Source organism: Dipodomys ordii, unplaced genomic scaffold (genome assembly GCF_000151885.1).
Source record: "Dipodomys ordii isolate 6190 unplaced genomic scaffold, Dord_2.0 Scaffold62, whole genome shotgun sequence".
In the NCBI taxonomy this organism is placed as follows: domain Eukaryota; kingdom Metazoa; phylum Chordata; class Mammalia; order Rodentia; family Heteromyidae; genus Dipodomys; species Dipodomys ordii.
Window position 1 is genome coordinate 1,298,069 of NW_012267278.1, and position 16,212 is coordinate 1,314,280.

Genomic DNA, 16,212 nt, shown 5'->3' on the forward strand with positions numbered 1-16,212 from the left:
ATATATATATATATATATGGAGGAAGGAGTAGCTGGGGGCCAGAGGCTCACATCTATAATCCTAGCTAATCCTAGCTACTCAGAAGACTGAGATCTGAGAAGAGTGGCTCTAAACCAAGAAAGTCTATGAGATACTTATGTCCAATTAACCGCCAAATAAAAAGGACGGAGTAGAGCTGTGGCCCAGGCCCTGAATTCAAGCCCTGGAACTGGCACACACACACACACACACACACACATACCAGGGAAGGGGGGGAAGAGAATTCCTAGGCTCACCATGATCTCGAGACCTTATGACCTTATGACCAAAGTGGGCATCTGGAAGGGAACAGAAGTGACTTGTGTATCGCCGAGGAGCTACCTAACACGACATAAAACTCCCCAAAGGCCTAACTTACATACCAGCCACACACACACCCTTCCCAGCTTCCCCGCAAAGGCCACACCCACCAGGGATCACCACGCCCACTCCCGCCTCCCCAGGCCCCGCCCCTAGCGGGGGGGGAGGGAATGCCCTCTCGGGGCACGTGGTCTCGCGTCGGCGCAGGATGCTCGGTGAGGCGCGCTTCCGGCTCAGTTTTGACTGTGGTGCCGCTGGGGGCGGAAGTTGCGGGATCGTCTGGGGCAGCGGGGCGGAGCGGGATTGGGGGCGCCGCCAGCCGGCCGGGTGGGCTGGCCGCGACCCAGGCCCACCGGGAGCCCCGAGAGGTAGGTGCGCGCGTGCCCGCGCCCGTGGGCTCGGGGCCCGCGGCCTCTCCCTCCCCGCTGTTCTCGGCGGCGCTCCGGGGACCGGAGGAAGGGGCGGAGGGCGCGAGTTGTCTCGGGTCAGGAGATCACCGCTCCCGGGGCTCCACGGACGCTGTCAGGAGCAGGCCGGGCCCTCCGGCGCAGCCCTGCAGCAAGGCCCCATGCTGCTTTCCCTCACGCTCTTCACCATTTTCCTGTGTGTTCCTACGAGTGAAATAGCCAGTAATACCCACGTTCAAGGGCCCCGTAGCCCCACTGTAGTGCGGGAAGGACTTCATAAAATGGTTAATCCTGTTCCTTAAGGAATTTCCCGAGGAGGAGACAGACTCTGGTGAGAGGTTTCCACGCATATTGGAAATTCACCCAACCAGGTTAATCTTAGACAGGAATTAGAACCCAAGGCCAAGTGTCTAAGTCAACTGCAAAGTGGGTAATGGTAAAAATTCAATTAGCTACGTGAAGTGAGTTGTCAGAATTTTGTGGCTGGGATTAACTTTGTTAGACAATACTTCCTCCTTTATTAAACATTGTTTTCTTATTTCAGATTTAAGCCTCCTTGGCTCCTGAAGAAAAAAATGGCAGAAACATCAGCAGAACCTTCTGGGCAGCTTGTTGTACACTCAGACACTCACAGTGACACTGTCCTGGCCAGTTTTGAGGATCAGAGGAAGAAAGGCTTTCTTTGTGACATTACTTTAATCGTGGAGAATGTGCATTTCCGGGCCCACAAAGCCTTACTTGCTGCCAGTAGTGAATATTTCTCAATGATGTTTGCAGAAGAGGGAGAGATTGGTCAGTCCATATATATGCTGGAAGGCATGGTTGCAGACACTTTTAGTCTCCTGCTGGAATTTATCTACACTGGTTATCTCCATGCCAGTGAGAAAAGTACAGAACAAATCCTGGCTACTGCTCAGTTCTTAAAAGTCTATGACTTGGTCAAGGCTTACGCAGACTTCCAGAATAATCATAGCGCCCCAAAGCCATCAACTTTGAACAGAGCTGGTACTCCAGTAGTTGTTATTTCTAATAAGAAAAATGACCCTCCAAAGCGGAAACGGGGAAGACCAAGAAAGGTCAGTAGTTTACAGGAGGGAAAATCAGAGCCGGCCGTAGAGGAAGAAATTCAGCTGAGAGTGAATAATTCCGTTCAAAATAGACAAAACTTTGTGGCTAAAGAAGGAGGCAGTGTTGTACTGAATGAGCAAATTGCAGCAAAAGAAAAGGAAGAATCTGAGCCTGTTTGTGAGCCAGGAAGAGTGGAGGAGGTGCCTGCTGAGAAAGATGAGAATCGTGACCCCAAGAACCAGGATGGGCAGGACAGCCAGAGTCGGTACAGCAAACGGAGGACTCGGAGATCTGTCAAACTGAAAGATTATAAACTTGTTGGGGATGAAGATGACCAGGGTTCAGCCAAGAGGATGTGTGGAAAGAGAAAGCGCCCCAGTGGTCCTGAGGCGCGATGTAAAGATTGTGGTAAAGTCTTTAAGTACAATCACTTTTTAGCAATCCACCAAAGGAGTCATACAGGTAATTATACTTTTGAAGCTTAGTGCAATACGTTTGGGAATTTGGCATAGTCATAGTAACAGCGTTTAATTATCATGCAACTTCTGTATGATGGACATTGTAATTGAGCATTTGTACATGTTATTGCATTAAATCCTCACAGTAATCCTGCAGGATAGATAATATTACCACCTCCATTGTGCAGATGAAAAGAGCTTAACTTGCCCAAATTCTGCTATTTCATGACTGCTGGGATTTAAACTCAATTAACCTGATTCCAGAACCCCCTCTTATTTAGAATTGTTGGTCAGGGTTTCATCTTGTCCACTTAGTGAGCTCAAGTCCAATTTACTCTGCTTTATAATCCATGAATATTCTCTATCTTGAACATCATATTGTTTTGCCTGACTCTCTGTGGATAACATGGATAGCAATACATAATTTCATCATTTTGGTCTCTGACCCAGTGCTGGCCTATATATCCTTTTGTGGTGATGGAAATAATCTCTGCTGTGTCCTATATAGCCATTACCTCAAAGGAATTTTGAGCACTTAACTTCTGGCTGGTGTGACTAAGTTGAATATTTATTTATTTTAACTTTAAACATAACCACATGTGGCTGATGGCTCTCTAGTTGGACAGTTCACTAGTAGCCAGATATCCTCTCCTCCCTTGAGCCTTTTCTTAGACTGAGCTTAACTTGGCTCTGCTTTGGGTCAAGTTATAGTTACCACTTATAAATCCTTTAATGTAAATTTAAGTGGTTTGTAGTTATGTCTTCTGTCATTTAGCAGCTCACTGTCCTGTGGCCCATTACACAATGGAAATCTGTATGCTGTGTTTCTCGACATACATATTAGAAGCACCTATAGAGTGTCTAAAGCTATTCCAAGTTTTTGGATTTGGCTGGAATCTTGATATTTATTTTTAAACTTTTTATTATTATAAAGGTGATGTACAGAGGTGGGGTTACAATTATATAGATCACATAAACAGAACCTTTTTTTTTGGACAATGTCACCCCATCCCTTAGTCTCTCCCAGCTGATTTTGTTGTTGGTGGTGATTGTGGGGCTTGAACTCAGGGCCTTGGCACTGTCTCTGAGCCTGTTTGTGCTTTACCACCTGAGCCACAGGGCCACTTCTAGTTTTTGAGTGGTTAATTGGAAATAAGTGTCTCATGGGGACTTTTCTCCCTGGGCTGGCTTCAAACCATGGTCCTCAGCCTCCTAAGTAGCTGGGATTATAGGCATGAGCCACAGTGCCCAGCCTTTCCCCCAGTTTTTACTTCCCATCCCCACCCACAGTTGTATCGCTTTTTCAACATAGTGTCTAGTGAGTTTATTTAAACAGATCCTCGGAGTGTTCACATTCATATAGTCCAAACCAGAATTCTGGTGCCCATCAGTCATCCTAGCACTTAGAACCGAGGCAGCATTGTGAGTTTGAGGCAACCTTGGGATATATATATATGAAAAAAAACTGGATTGAACCTGGTACTTTGAACAAAGAAGATTCTCAAGAACTATTTTTTGAACTATTTTGTCCTGTTATTTTTGTAATAGATTTGATTTTGTATTTTATTTTGTACTATATTTTTTCAAAGGCATGTACATAAAGAGTTCATTTGCTCTTCAACACTTGTTAAGGGACAAACAGCACATAGAATCTTCCCTTTTTGCAACCCCTGGATTCTGAAATTTTGCATTCACATGGGTCTATTTTCATTCATTTGATAGATACCAGATAAGCCATACAGGTTGGAAACTCCTGTCTTCAGTCCAAAAAACATTTCTTGAATTATTTTGTAGGTGATTTCCTCCCTTTTATTTTCTGTTCTCTCTTACCAGCTCCTGCTGTTGAACTGTTGAACCTTCCTGAACCAGTCTCTAACTTACTTATCTTATTACCCATCTTTCCATCACTATTTGCTATACTTGCTGTGAAATTTCTATTGATTTTTTACTTCTAGGAACTCATTTTATAAATTTTTTGGAAGGGTGGGGGTTGAGACAGTCTCAGTGCGTTGCTCTGGCTGGCTCACACTCGCTGTATAATCCAGGCTGGCCTTAAACTTCTTATGTAGTTCTGTCTCAGTCTCCAAGTGCTAGAATTACAGGTGTGTGCTAACAAGTCCAGCGGTGTTCTCTAAATTTTCTAGAATTCGAGGGCTAGGAAGGTCGCTCAGTGGTAGAGTGCTTGCCTTGCATGCATGAGGCCCTGGGTTCAATTCCTCAGCACCACATAAGCAGAAAAAGCCAGAAGTGGTACTGTGGCTCATTTGGTAGAGCACTAGCCTTGAGCCTTGAGCTGAGGAACAGTGCCCAGGCCCAGAGTTCAGGCCCCACGACCGACAAAAAACAATTCTAGAATTCGAATCTTACTTTTACTTCATAAGGTATATTCTGTGAGAATAGTACTGATAAAGTTTATTACTTTTTTTTGTGGGTCATGGGGCTTGAACTCCGCTTAGGTGCTGTCCCGGAACTCTTCAGCTCAAGGCAAGTGCTCTACCACTTGAGCCACAGTGCCACTTGCAGTTTTCTGGTGTTTAATTGGAGATAAGAGTCTCCCTGACTTTCCTGCCCTGGCTGGCTTTGAACCACAATCCTGAGATCTCAGCCTCCTGAGTAGCTAGGATTACTGGCATGGGCCACTGGCACCCAGCTAAATTTATTACTTTTTAACCTTTTCTTCAACTTGCAGTCTGTTTTCTATGCACTGTTTTTCTTTTGTTTATCTTAACACTTAATATTTCTACTACTAAAAGCATTCCTTGAATATTGGTTTGTTTGTTTCTCTGTTTCTGGTACTGGGGCTTGACCTCATAACCTCCTACTCTTATGGAGGTTGTTGGCTTATAGGTGGTGCTCTACCACTTGAGCCATGCCACCAGTTCTATCTTTTTAAGAGTCTTGAGGATCTGCCTGGGCTAGCTCTGAGCCATGATTTTCAGATTTTAACCTCCTGAGTACCTAGCATTATAGGATTGAGACACGGGTGCCCAGTGAATTCTGATGATTTTTAAAAATCATATTTAGGCTGGGAAGGTGGCTCAGTGGTAGAGCGCTTGCCTTGAATGCATGAGGCCCTGGGTTTGATTCCTCAGCACCACATAAGCAAAAAAAAAAAGCCGGAAGTGGCGCTGTGGCTCAAGTAGTAGAGCACTAGCCTTGAGCTGAAGAGCTGAGGGACAGCGCCCAGGCCCAGAGTTCAGGCCCCACGACCGGTCCCAAAAAAAAATAAAAATCATATTTAATCATGTGTAAGAATGAGTTACTAAAAGCTACACATTGCCCTTATTTGTCTTGATATCTGCCTCTACTACTAAAATGTTGGTAATATTTTTACAATTATATTTATATTATATAAGAATAATTTAAAGCTACTGGTAGCAAGTATAAAGAGAGCCTGTAAAACACTGACTTATTGGAGGTGTTGTGGTTGGACCCGTGGACATCTATGGCTCTTCTCCCTTCAAAGAATGTGTATTTCTATTCCTCTACCTGGAGGTACTAGGCTTGGCTGCCAGTTTCTGAGTAGAAAATGGGGTCTCACTTCACAGGGAGAGCTTGTAGCCCTGTGGTGGTCCCACAACGCCTAATCCAGAAACCCTCTTTTTCTTTTTTACCTTCTTCTGAGAACAATTTCCATCTTCTCTTGGGAGAGAAGCATCTCCTGGCTGTGAAATGGTTTGAGTCTGTGGTCTACCTAACTTTGAAATAGGCTGCCTTTCCCCTTCCCTCACCCCGTTTTCAGAGATTGCAGGTGCTACCAATTCTTGACCTTTTTATAGACACAGTCTTAAGAATCAGCTCATTTCTCCTCACTGCTGGCTTTGGATTCATCTGTACCATCTTCCAGACTTTCATTACTGACATTATCTGTCCTGTTCATTGGACTTTGCATGTGTGCTTTTTAGGAGAAACTCAAATATTCTGATTTTAGTTAATCATTTACTATTGTATATGTTAATAGGGTGGAAACAAATATACATATTGTTGCTTATACCATGCTTCTGGGGTTCTGATTCCAGGAGAGCGACCCTTCAAATGTAATGAGTGTGGAAAAGGCTTTGCTCAGAAGCACTCCCTGCAGGTCCACACCAGGATGCATACAGGCGAGCGGCCATACACCTGCACTGTGTGCAACAAGGCTCTGACCACCAAGCATTCACTACTGGAGCACATGAGCCTGCACTCAGGTAGCGGGGTTGTACCAGAGGGCTACCTGCCACTAGATTCCTGTTCCTTGGGGTGGACGCTTTCAGTATCTAAATGGTGTTTTCTCAGCTTGATATCATTTCCCACATGGTGTCACTGGAAGACAGTACTATGCAGAGTGCAGTCAGTGCAGTTCTGACCTCTGCACAGCACTGAGCCTTCAACTAGAAGGCTGCTACTAACTGGCTGCTGGGAGTTCAGTGCGCAAACACATTTTGCTTAATAAGAAGAGCTTAGAATAGTCTTACTATGAATTCCTCTTGGGAGCACATGACTGTCCCTTTTCTACCCAGTCTCTGCCAGTCTGTATTACTGTTCACACCTTTGCCTATTTGTGTGTCTGTAGTGGATTCCTCAAAATTTGAGGTATGTCAACAAATCACTTATATCATTTGTAGACAAGAGTCTGGGCCCACTTTGTTATTTATCTTATTCGCCTTCTAGTTCCCTACTATTTTTGGTGTGGTTTAAGTGTTTTATTTCTTTATTTGGCAGGACAGAAGTCTTTTACCTGTGATCAGTGTGGAAAATATTTCAGCCAGAAGAGACAACTAAAGAGCCATTACCGAGTTCATACAGGTAGAATAACAATAAAGGGAGAGAAAATTTGGATTGGTGAGGAAGAAATGCAAATACATTGTTTCTAAATACATTAAGTTCATGTTGTTAGAAGATAAATATCTAGGGAAAAGAGTCCCAAAAGGCAATCAAAATTAGAAGTTGTCATATTACTGTACCCTAGCATGTAGTTTAAATTTAACCTTTGTGCCATAGTTTCAGTGCCCCACAGAACTGGTATCTTTCACAAGTGCCACCTGCCCAAGAAATGAGTCAGTTGATTTACTGCTAAAGGTGCCTGGCAGTGTCCATTGCTGTTTATACATTTGTTGACCTGGTTTACCCATTATTGTTTTCTCCTTCCAACTGATAAAACAAATGAAGGGGGAGGGAGCTGGGAGCATTATTCCAGATCAGCTGGTGGGTCACACTATGCTTGGAGCATAAAGATCCTATTTATGAGGATTAGGAGGTCCCCAGCTCTCAGGAAACCTAGAGAAATGTTAATTGTTACCAAATTAATTTTTTTAATATGTTGTTGTTAAAGTACCATATTTAAAGTGATTATTTTTCAGGGAAGTGCTTTAACACAAATCACTGAAGAAATGCAGGGAGAGCATATATACACTGACACTTTTTTTATTATTGCGACAAGGCCACTCATTACCGGAATGCAACCACTGCCATCGCAAATTCATGGATGTGTCTCAGCTAAAGAAACATCTACGAACACACACAGGTAACTCATCACCTTGTCATTCTCCTGAGTACACTTGATGTTTTCAGCAGAGTGAAGAATGAGGTTCCAAAGTCTCCTCAACCTGTACTATGGAATGTTTGTTAGAAAGTTAGTGAGAGTTCTGTAAGTGCAGATTTGAAAAGCCAAGGCAGAATCAGAATACTGTCAGCATTATTCTGTGAGTACCTCCCATCTTTTTGAAGAGTGACAAAACAAACTACTTAATGAAAGCTGTCTATAAGTAAAGATTTATCTCATCCCACAGACTAGTTTGAGCCACAATCTTAATTCTGTTTAACACAGCATTGAAAGTGATCGAGGTAAGTTGAGGAACCAGACACAAATGTAGCGTAGACACTTAGAATTCCTTGTTCTTTTCCCTGTAGCCAGCACTTAAATGATAAATGCTTCTAGGAAATCTAGCTGCAGGGAGGAACAGGAGGCAGGAATAATTAGGACATGGCAGATCTTTTTGCTTAAGATCAGAAAAAGTATAACTTTTATGCACCTTTTGTTAAAAACAAGCCTGTTAAGATTTTCTAAGAAAAGCTTTTCACTCTGGGATGATTATTTAATGATTCTTGTCTATTTAAATTGTCTGTCAAAGTGTTTTATGATACTTTGGACTTAATATTTTAATGCAGGTTGAATATCTCTAGTCCAAAATCCTAAATGTCCCTACCAAACTTTGAGTGCTATTAAGAGTCCACAGTGGAAAATTCCACACCCAAACCTCATATGATAAATCATATTCAAAATACAAGCACACTAGAAATTCTTTTTTTTTTTTGCCAGTCGTGGACCTGAACTCTGGGCCTAGGCGCTGTCCCTCAGCTCTTCAGCTCAAGACGAGCGCTCTACCACTTGAGCCACAGTGCCACTTCCGGCTTTTTTTTTCTGCTTATGTGGTGCTGAGGAATCGAACCCAGGGCCTCATGCATGCAAGGCAAGCACTCTACCACTGAGCCACCTTCCCAGCCCTGCACTAGAAATTCTGTATGCAGTTACTTTCAGGTTGTGTGTATGTGGTTTATTTATGTGAATTAAATGTGTGAATTACTTCTGCATGGACATGGATCACATCCCTTAAATTCTTAAAGTATATGCAAATAATCTAAATCTGAAAATCAGAGACACTTTTGGTCCCAAGTATTTCAAACAATGGACACTCAGGCTGTACTAGTTTTTCTTAAAGTTGGGAAATTATTTCATAGAACAAAGATGGTGTGTGGTCTTTGTATAGATATTATCATTAATAAGTTTTATGAAATTTAATTCACCCATTTTGTTTTTGTTTTTCTTTCTTTAAAGTATTATTGCTCAGGTCCTAGAACAAACTAATTCTTTGGGTAAGTGGGCAAGGTCTGAGGGAGACAGCTACATTAGTTCCACCTAATTGAGAGGGTTGTAAGGCAAAGACTCTAGAAAGAAGGTAGTGCTGGCTTCCATCTCTCATTCCCCATTTGCTCTGCTCTATTCTGCCTCTGTGTCCTCACCTTTAATTGCTGCTGTCTCTTTTTCCTATAACAAACTTCCTTCTAGTTCTACTACCACTTAGGCCCTGTATCTCACTTTTTGTCCTTCCCTTTTGTCTGTGTTACCTCCTGGTCCAATAATTAGCACCTTATATTTAGCCTTCTCTAGCAACTTTGCCTGCACCTCGCACCTTATATTTAGCCTTCTCTAGCAACTTTGCCTGCACCTCACCCTGTCTATCACTGACAAGCTTATTTTATTGTACTGTTAGCATGTAGTCATTCTGCTAGAAAAACAAAGCAAAACAAACAACAACAATGAAAAAAAAACCTAGAGTCTCCATGAGTCCTGTGCATGGAATTTACAGCTCTTTCTGGCTTGGCTTATTGGTGAGCTCTGCCCCAGCCCCTCACAGTGAGTCCTTGTCCCCCATAGTCCATACCATGTATCCATTTGCAATACAAATGTTTCAGTCATACTGTTTATATGAGTGCCCTCCATGCTTCTCCAGTCTGTCTTTTCACACACTTCTGCTATCCTGTGTGCACCCTCAGTTCAATGTTTAGGCAAACAGCCCTCTATTTGCTTCCTAAATGAACTGCAACCTCTTTTGAGGCAATCATCATCTCTTTTTCTTAGCTCTAGACTTTGTTAATGGAATATCACTGTTTCCAAATTGAATACATTTAGCAGAATGGATCACTTAATTGAAGGCAGCAGAGAGCTAAGACATATGGCCCCCATTCGTGTGTTGGAAACTGAATTGCTGATGCAACACTGTGTCAAGAGGTAGACCCTCCTGAATTGAGAAATGCCATTAGCACTAAAGTAGATTCCTGACAAAAAAGATGGGTCTAGCCCCTTCCCTTCTCTCTCATTTGCTCTTTCCCACCATTTGCCAGGAGATGACACAGCGAAAAAGTCTTCTCTAGATGCAGATGCCTTACCTTGAACTTCCCATCTTCCAGACTCAGAAATTTTAAAACAAATTTATCTACTCTCAGGCAATGTTATACCAAAACAAATTAAACTGTAATATCCACATTCACCTTGGCTAGGAAAAAGTCTTTCCTGCTACCTTTCTCAAAGAGTTTTAGCTACAGGATATTATTCCTGGGTAGACTCCCATTATTTTAGCAGTTGTCCTTAATCAGAACATTTGCAAACTTTCCTAAATATAAACCAGTTGAATTGAATGATAAATTAACATTGTTATATGTATTTCCAATATGTCTAGAATCTGACCATTTCTCACTACACCACCGAGCAAACCCAGAGTACTTGGTCTTTGAATTAGAAATCTTGGTTTTTTCCATAACGCTTTCACCATCTCATATATGTTATATTTATTACCTGCTGCTCCTTTCTTATGTACAATGACTTCTAGGTTTATCTCCTCTTAGTACTTCAGGGCCTAGAATCTGGCTTGGTACAGAGCTTCAGAAATCCTTGTTGAAAGGATGAGTTTCTCAGCAGTAGACTAAGGCTCTCAAGAAACAATGTTACTGCTCAGATTGTGTCTTGACAACAAGTGTCAATTCAGTGGTAAATCAGCTAAAGTGAGAGTAGTTCCCAGCTCAGACTTAGAAAGCAAAGAACTAGCTCTTAACCTTTGGGGTAAAGACTATGAACTTTTGGAATTCATGATATGAAGATTCAGATTCATTCAAGTTGTCACATACCGCTGTCATCTCTGCTTGGATGGAGCTTGGCATTGCGTACTTATCCCTTGCTGTTACCTAGCTAAGCAGGATTTTGCTGTTTTTCTCTCTCCCTCCCTCCCCCCCCTCTTTCTACCCACCCTTCTACTCTCTCTACCCTCTCTACTTCTCTCCCCTCCCTCCCTTTCTCCTTCCCTACTTCTCTCCCTTCCTCACTCCCTCATTTCTTTATTCAGACTTCCCTTACCTTCATTAGAATCACTTAATTAGAATCACTTAATTTTGTTTCTAGATAAACATAAACATGCTGACATATGTGTAGCATACAAATTTAACACTGAATCAGCACTTAATAATGTTAATGAGCCCATCTGAGTAGTCACTTTGATTCTTGTGAGCCTTAATCTGGTCCTGAGAAATACATTCTTTCAGCAAGGATTTCTGGAGCTGTACCAGACTATAGAGGTTCTAGGCACTGAGGAGTAGATAAACCCAGAGGTTACTGTGCACAAGAAAGGAGTGGAGGCTGGGAATGTGGTTTAGTGGTAGAGTGCTTGCCTAGCATACATAAAGTCCTGGGTTCAATTCCTCAGTACCACATAAAAAAGCCAGAAGTGGAGCTATGGCTCAAGCAATAGGGTGCCAGCCTTGAGCAAAAGAAGCTCAGGGGCAGTGCCCAGGCCCTGAGTTCCAGCCCCAGGACTGGGGGCTTGAAATGAAAAATAAAGGAGTGGTAGGTAATAAATTCAACATACAGTCTATGAGATGGTGACAGCATTGTGGAAAAGCTAAGTGGGAGAAAAGGACTAGGGAATGCTAGGGCTAGAGGCGAGAAAACCTTGCTGCTCCCTTTCTGCTCCCTTGCTGCTAGTGGACAGCCTGGAAGGAGTGGCTTAAGCTGAGCTGAGATGAACTCAAGAGATTCATCTTACAGCCAGGAGTGGGTATGGAGCAGTGGGACAGTACAGGTCTGTGACCCCTTACAGTTCAAGGGCTTTGTCTTAGAACGGGAGTGCTTGTAACTTTTGCAGTGAAGTGATATAACTACCTCAGCTTACTCTGGCTGCTTAAGTGACTGAATGTTAGAAAGCAAGTGGTCTTTTAGAAGAGTGCACATAGAAGGATGTAGATGAGAAATGATCACATTTTCCGTATATGTGGAAGGCATGTGAGTAATATATAAGTCACCTTGTGCACACAAGTCCTTTCTAAAGTCAAATGGGACATCTAACCAGGCTCTAAGTCAAGTGTGTATGGAAGTCATTGTAATATCCAAGGGCAGAAAATGCAGGAATAAATACAGTTAGGTCTTTTTGTTTCCTCTGTGTAAACACTTCCACCTTGTTTCAGTGGCAAGGACAGAACCACCCTGCTTCCTGTGTCTTGGTACTCGCAGCACCGTGCAGAGGAGCAGAGCAGCTGTTTGCTTGTGGTTCAGTGGTTCTCACTGATGCAGAGCTTGCCTTTGTTCTCTTTTCTTTTTGTGAAACAATATAGTCTAGGTATTTGGGGGAAGGAGGTTGTTTTATATTTTCCTAAATGTTGAATGTGTATCTTTAAAGGTTTTCTCTTTTGTTTTTCAGGTGAGAAGCCATTTACCTGTGAAATTTGTGGCAAATCTTTTACAGCAAAGAGTTCTCTTCAGACCCACATCAGAATTCATCGGTAAAGTTTTGCAAGTACTTTCTTCATGTGGAGACTTCATTCAGCTCTGGTGTTCAATGGGGGTGACTTAGGTTACTCATGTAAAATCTTTTCTCCAAATTGTGACTCTGGAAGAATATTCTATATAGTTTATTATCTTCTCAATAATGAAATTTCTTATTAGGCAAAATCAGTAGTACTGCTTCTAACCAGTAAAAATTTGCATTGTTGATTTCATTATTGATTTTTGCTTTGGTTTGAGAACAAGCCTAAAACTTAAATCCTCCATTTAAAAAAAAACAAAAAAACATTAAATTTTATATTTTTTGACCTGGGTGTGGTTGGGCATAGTGGTAATGCTGGCATTCAAGAGGCTAAAGCAAGAAGAACAAGAGTTTGAAGCCAGACTTGGCTACATAGCAATGTAGCATATCTCAATAAAAGATAATAATACTTAATAATAGTAAAAAATAATAATGTTAATATTTTCTGAAAAAAAATTCACAAAAATCCCAAGTTGGACATAGATGTATCTAATAGCTTCACAAATAATTTAGAACTGATTAAGTTTTTGATATTGATATTAAACACATATACCTAGTTGGTCATTGCAGTCTTAAAAACTGAATGTAAGAACCAACAAAAAAAAGAACTATTTATGTAGTGTGTATGTAAATATTTGCTCTTATCCAAAATGAATACTATAGAATCAAAATTTTATCACACCCAACCCTGCCCACCCCTTTTTCAGTTTTTTTTTAAATTTTTAACCCTTTTTTAAAATTGCTAATATTAGAGACAAGTGCATTGAAGTGTGACTTCCTCCTTTAGTAGGAGAATTCATGACTTGCAACTCAGCTCAGTTTTCCTTTATTCTTCCTGCAATAAACAAAGTAATAAATATTTTTGTTTTAAAATAAAATACGTTTTCTTGTAGAGGAGAAAAGCCATACTCCTGCAGCATATGTGGCAAGTCCTTCTCTGACTCCAGTGCCAAGAGGAGACACTGCATCCTTCATACAGGCAAAAAGCCTTTCTCCTGTCCTGAGTGTAGCTTACAGTTTGCTCGCCTAGACAATTTGAAGGCTCACTTGAAAATTCACAGCAAAGAGAAACAAGCATCAGATTCTAGCAGTGTTTCTGGCAGTGGTAATGCTGAAGAGGTCAGGAATCTTCTTCAGCTACAGCCATATCAGCTCTCTGCCTCAGGAGAACAGGAGATTCAGCTTCTCGTAACTGATTCTGTGCATAACATCAATTTCATGCCTGGTCCTAGCCAGGGAATCAGCATCGTGGCTGCTGAGAGTTCCCAGAATATGACCGCTGACCAGGCTGCTAATCTCACCCTGCTCACACAGCAACCAGAGCAACTGCAGAGTTTAATTCTTTCAGCTCAGCCGGAGCAAACAGAACACATTCAGAGCCTCAGTATGATTGAAAGCCAGATGGAGCCCTCACAGACAGAACCAGTACATGTGATTACACTGTCTAAAGAAACCTTGGAGCATCTTCACGCCCACCAAGAGCAAACAGAGGAGCTCCGCCTAGCAGCAAGTGCTACAGATCCTGCACAACACCTACAGCTGACACAGGAGCCTGACCCGCTCCCCACTCACCACGTGGCCCAGCCTACACCACTTGGCCAGGAGCAGAGCTGACCTGGGAACATGTCTGACTGCTGCACTGGGTCCTTCCAAACCAGCTATACATCAGGCTCTCTCTAACAAAGATGTAATATCCAGAGATATTTATAATATACTGCTTTGGGGCAGTAAAGTATGTGTATGTGTGGTATGTGTATATGCATGTGTGTGTGCGTGTATGCACACATGAATGTACATGTGTGGTACATAAGTGTGTAGAGAGAGAAACATGTCTTGCCTCTAGGTTTGGATTTAGCATTTCAATACTAATGAATGCTTTTCATTTTTGTCTTCTGTATCTCTTAAGACTGGGATAACTTTTCTTTGAGGACATTGATTTGGACTTTTAAGTATTGAATTTTCACAGCCATAAGTTATAGTCTGTTGACCTTTTCAGGTATGTCTTTAGAACAAAGGAAGACAAATATGTTGAATTAGATACCATGGTTGATTTCAGTTTTAGGCAACCCTATTGCCTGTCCAAGACAAATTAGGGCTTACTGTCACAGACAATAACATTTAATTTGTCCTTTTAGAACTTCCACTCCCCTAAAAGAATACTTCATGGCCCTTAATCTTTGTTATATACAGGGGCTAATCAGGTCATGCTTAAAGTAGATTCAAACTCATATCAACTATATTTGTAACTCAAGATTTATTCAACAGGAAAGCCAAAAATTACTTTCATAAGTTCTGAAGTCAACTTTCCTACAAAACTTGGATTTTATATATGTGTTTTAAAGGCAGATTGTGGAGATTTTTTTAAGTCTATGTAATTTGGAAGTGTAGAGGAGAGATGGGGCTTGGGAGGAACTGATGGCCACACTGAGGTCCTGTCACTAGGGAATGGATGATGAAGGTTAGCACAGATGGTTTTTGCATGGCTGATGTTGAGCCAGGAAGATGGAAGTCACCATGATGCACTTTGTAGGAAGATGTTCCGTTTGTCGCAGTTTTGTCACTATTTGAGGATAGTCCATGGGTTTGACCTGAGGTGAGTGTACAGGAGGCAGAAGGTGTTGTAGTCCTTATATAGATGACACAAACTGCACTACCACTACATGAGGCACAGAATCCTGTGGAGGTACTAGATCTTCTGCAGCTGGTGGAGCAGCTGATTTCAATACCACATCTGCTTCCATCACAGACATATCCTCTGCCTTGATCTCAAGAGCAGGTGCTGTATGCAGCCCCAGATCTAAGGATGGAAATAGATGCATTGTTAATGGAGGGGCTGTAACAGTTGAGGTGGGACTGACCCTTCTGAGAGTCTCCAACAGAGTAGATACTGGCTGATAGACTAACCATGGCAGGACATCTTCCTACACTGGGTTTACTAGTGGTTACAGGCCAATGACCAGCCTGGGATTCTCATTCCATGGGAGCTAGTTTCCAGCCCTTCTCACATGTTCTCAGGCACCACCTACCTAAGGACTCCTCCTTTCTCTTTTTGTCTGCCTCTTTGGTCTCCAGCTCAGTGAGGAGAAGGTGTACACGGACTGCCAGTTCTGAGGAGGGCATGTTGAGCAGCACATAGGCCATCAGCTTATTCAGGTTGGACAGATTGTTGATCTGGCAGAAATCTTCAGGGTACTTGTCCAGCCACATTGCAAGCAAGGAACACATGGTGCTGTGTGCAGGTGGATAGTAAGTAGAATAAGAGCCTGCTCTCTTCTTATCAAGCACCTCCACAGCCCTTATTGGGAAGTTTCCCATGCAGAGACTGCCCATCTCACGCACAGACTTGCATGTTGGGAAGAGGGAGGAGACCCGTGTGAGAAGGCTCTATGGCTCCCCCATGGTATGGACCAGATAATATACAATTGTTTTTCCATGGGTCTTTCAGCCTACAGTCTCCTCTGCTTCCTGGGGGTCCAGAACCCCACCCACAGCTATGTTTCCAAGCCTTTAGAGGAGGCCTCAGGCCCCATCACAAGTGATGTGCTTGCTGGAGTTTCCCACCTTTCAATATATTTAACTGTAATATTCAGCCACTCTTTAAGGAGAGCCCT

General features: G+C 42.4%; 1 protein-coding gene across 2 annotated transcripts; it reads left to right on the forward strand.

Annotated features, from left to right (window-relative positions):
* The first annotated feature begins 623 nt into the window (after positions 1 to 623).
* On the forward strand, positions 624 to 14,483 carry Zbtb24 (zinc finger and BTB domain containing 24). Of its 2 annotated transcripts, none has more exons than XM_013022426.1 (7): positions 624 to 708; positions 1,292 to 2,277; positions 6,293 to 6,460; positions 6,975 to 7,058; positions 7,693 to 7,776; positions 12,497 to 12,578; positions 13,495 to 14,483. In XM_013022426.1, exons 2-7 carry the CDS (start codon positions 1,323 to 1,325, stop codon positions 14,213 to 14,215), a joined length of 2,094 nt encoding a protein of 697 aa, XP_012877880.1. In that variant the 5' UTR covers positions 624 to 708; positions 1,292 to 1,322; the 3' UTR covers positions 14,216 to 14,483. The 2 variants fall into 2 exon arrangements, with proteins under 2 accessions (XP_012877880.1, XP_012877881.1); XM_013022427.1 differs by having other exon boundaries at positions 627 to 708; positions 1,299 to 2,277.
* Positions 14,484 to 16,212: the final 1,729 nt, after the last annotated feature.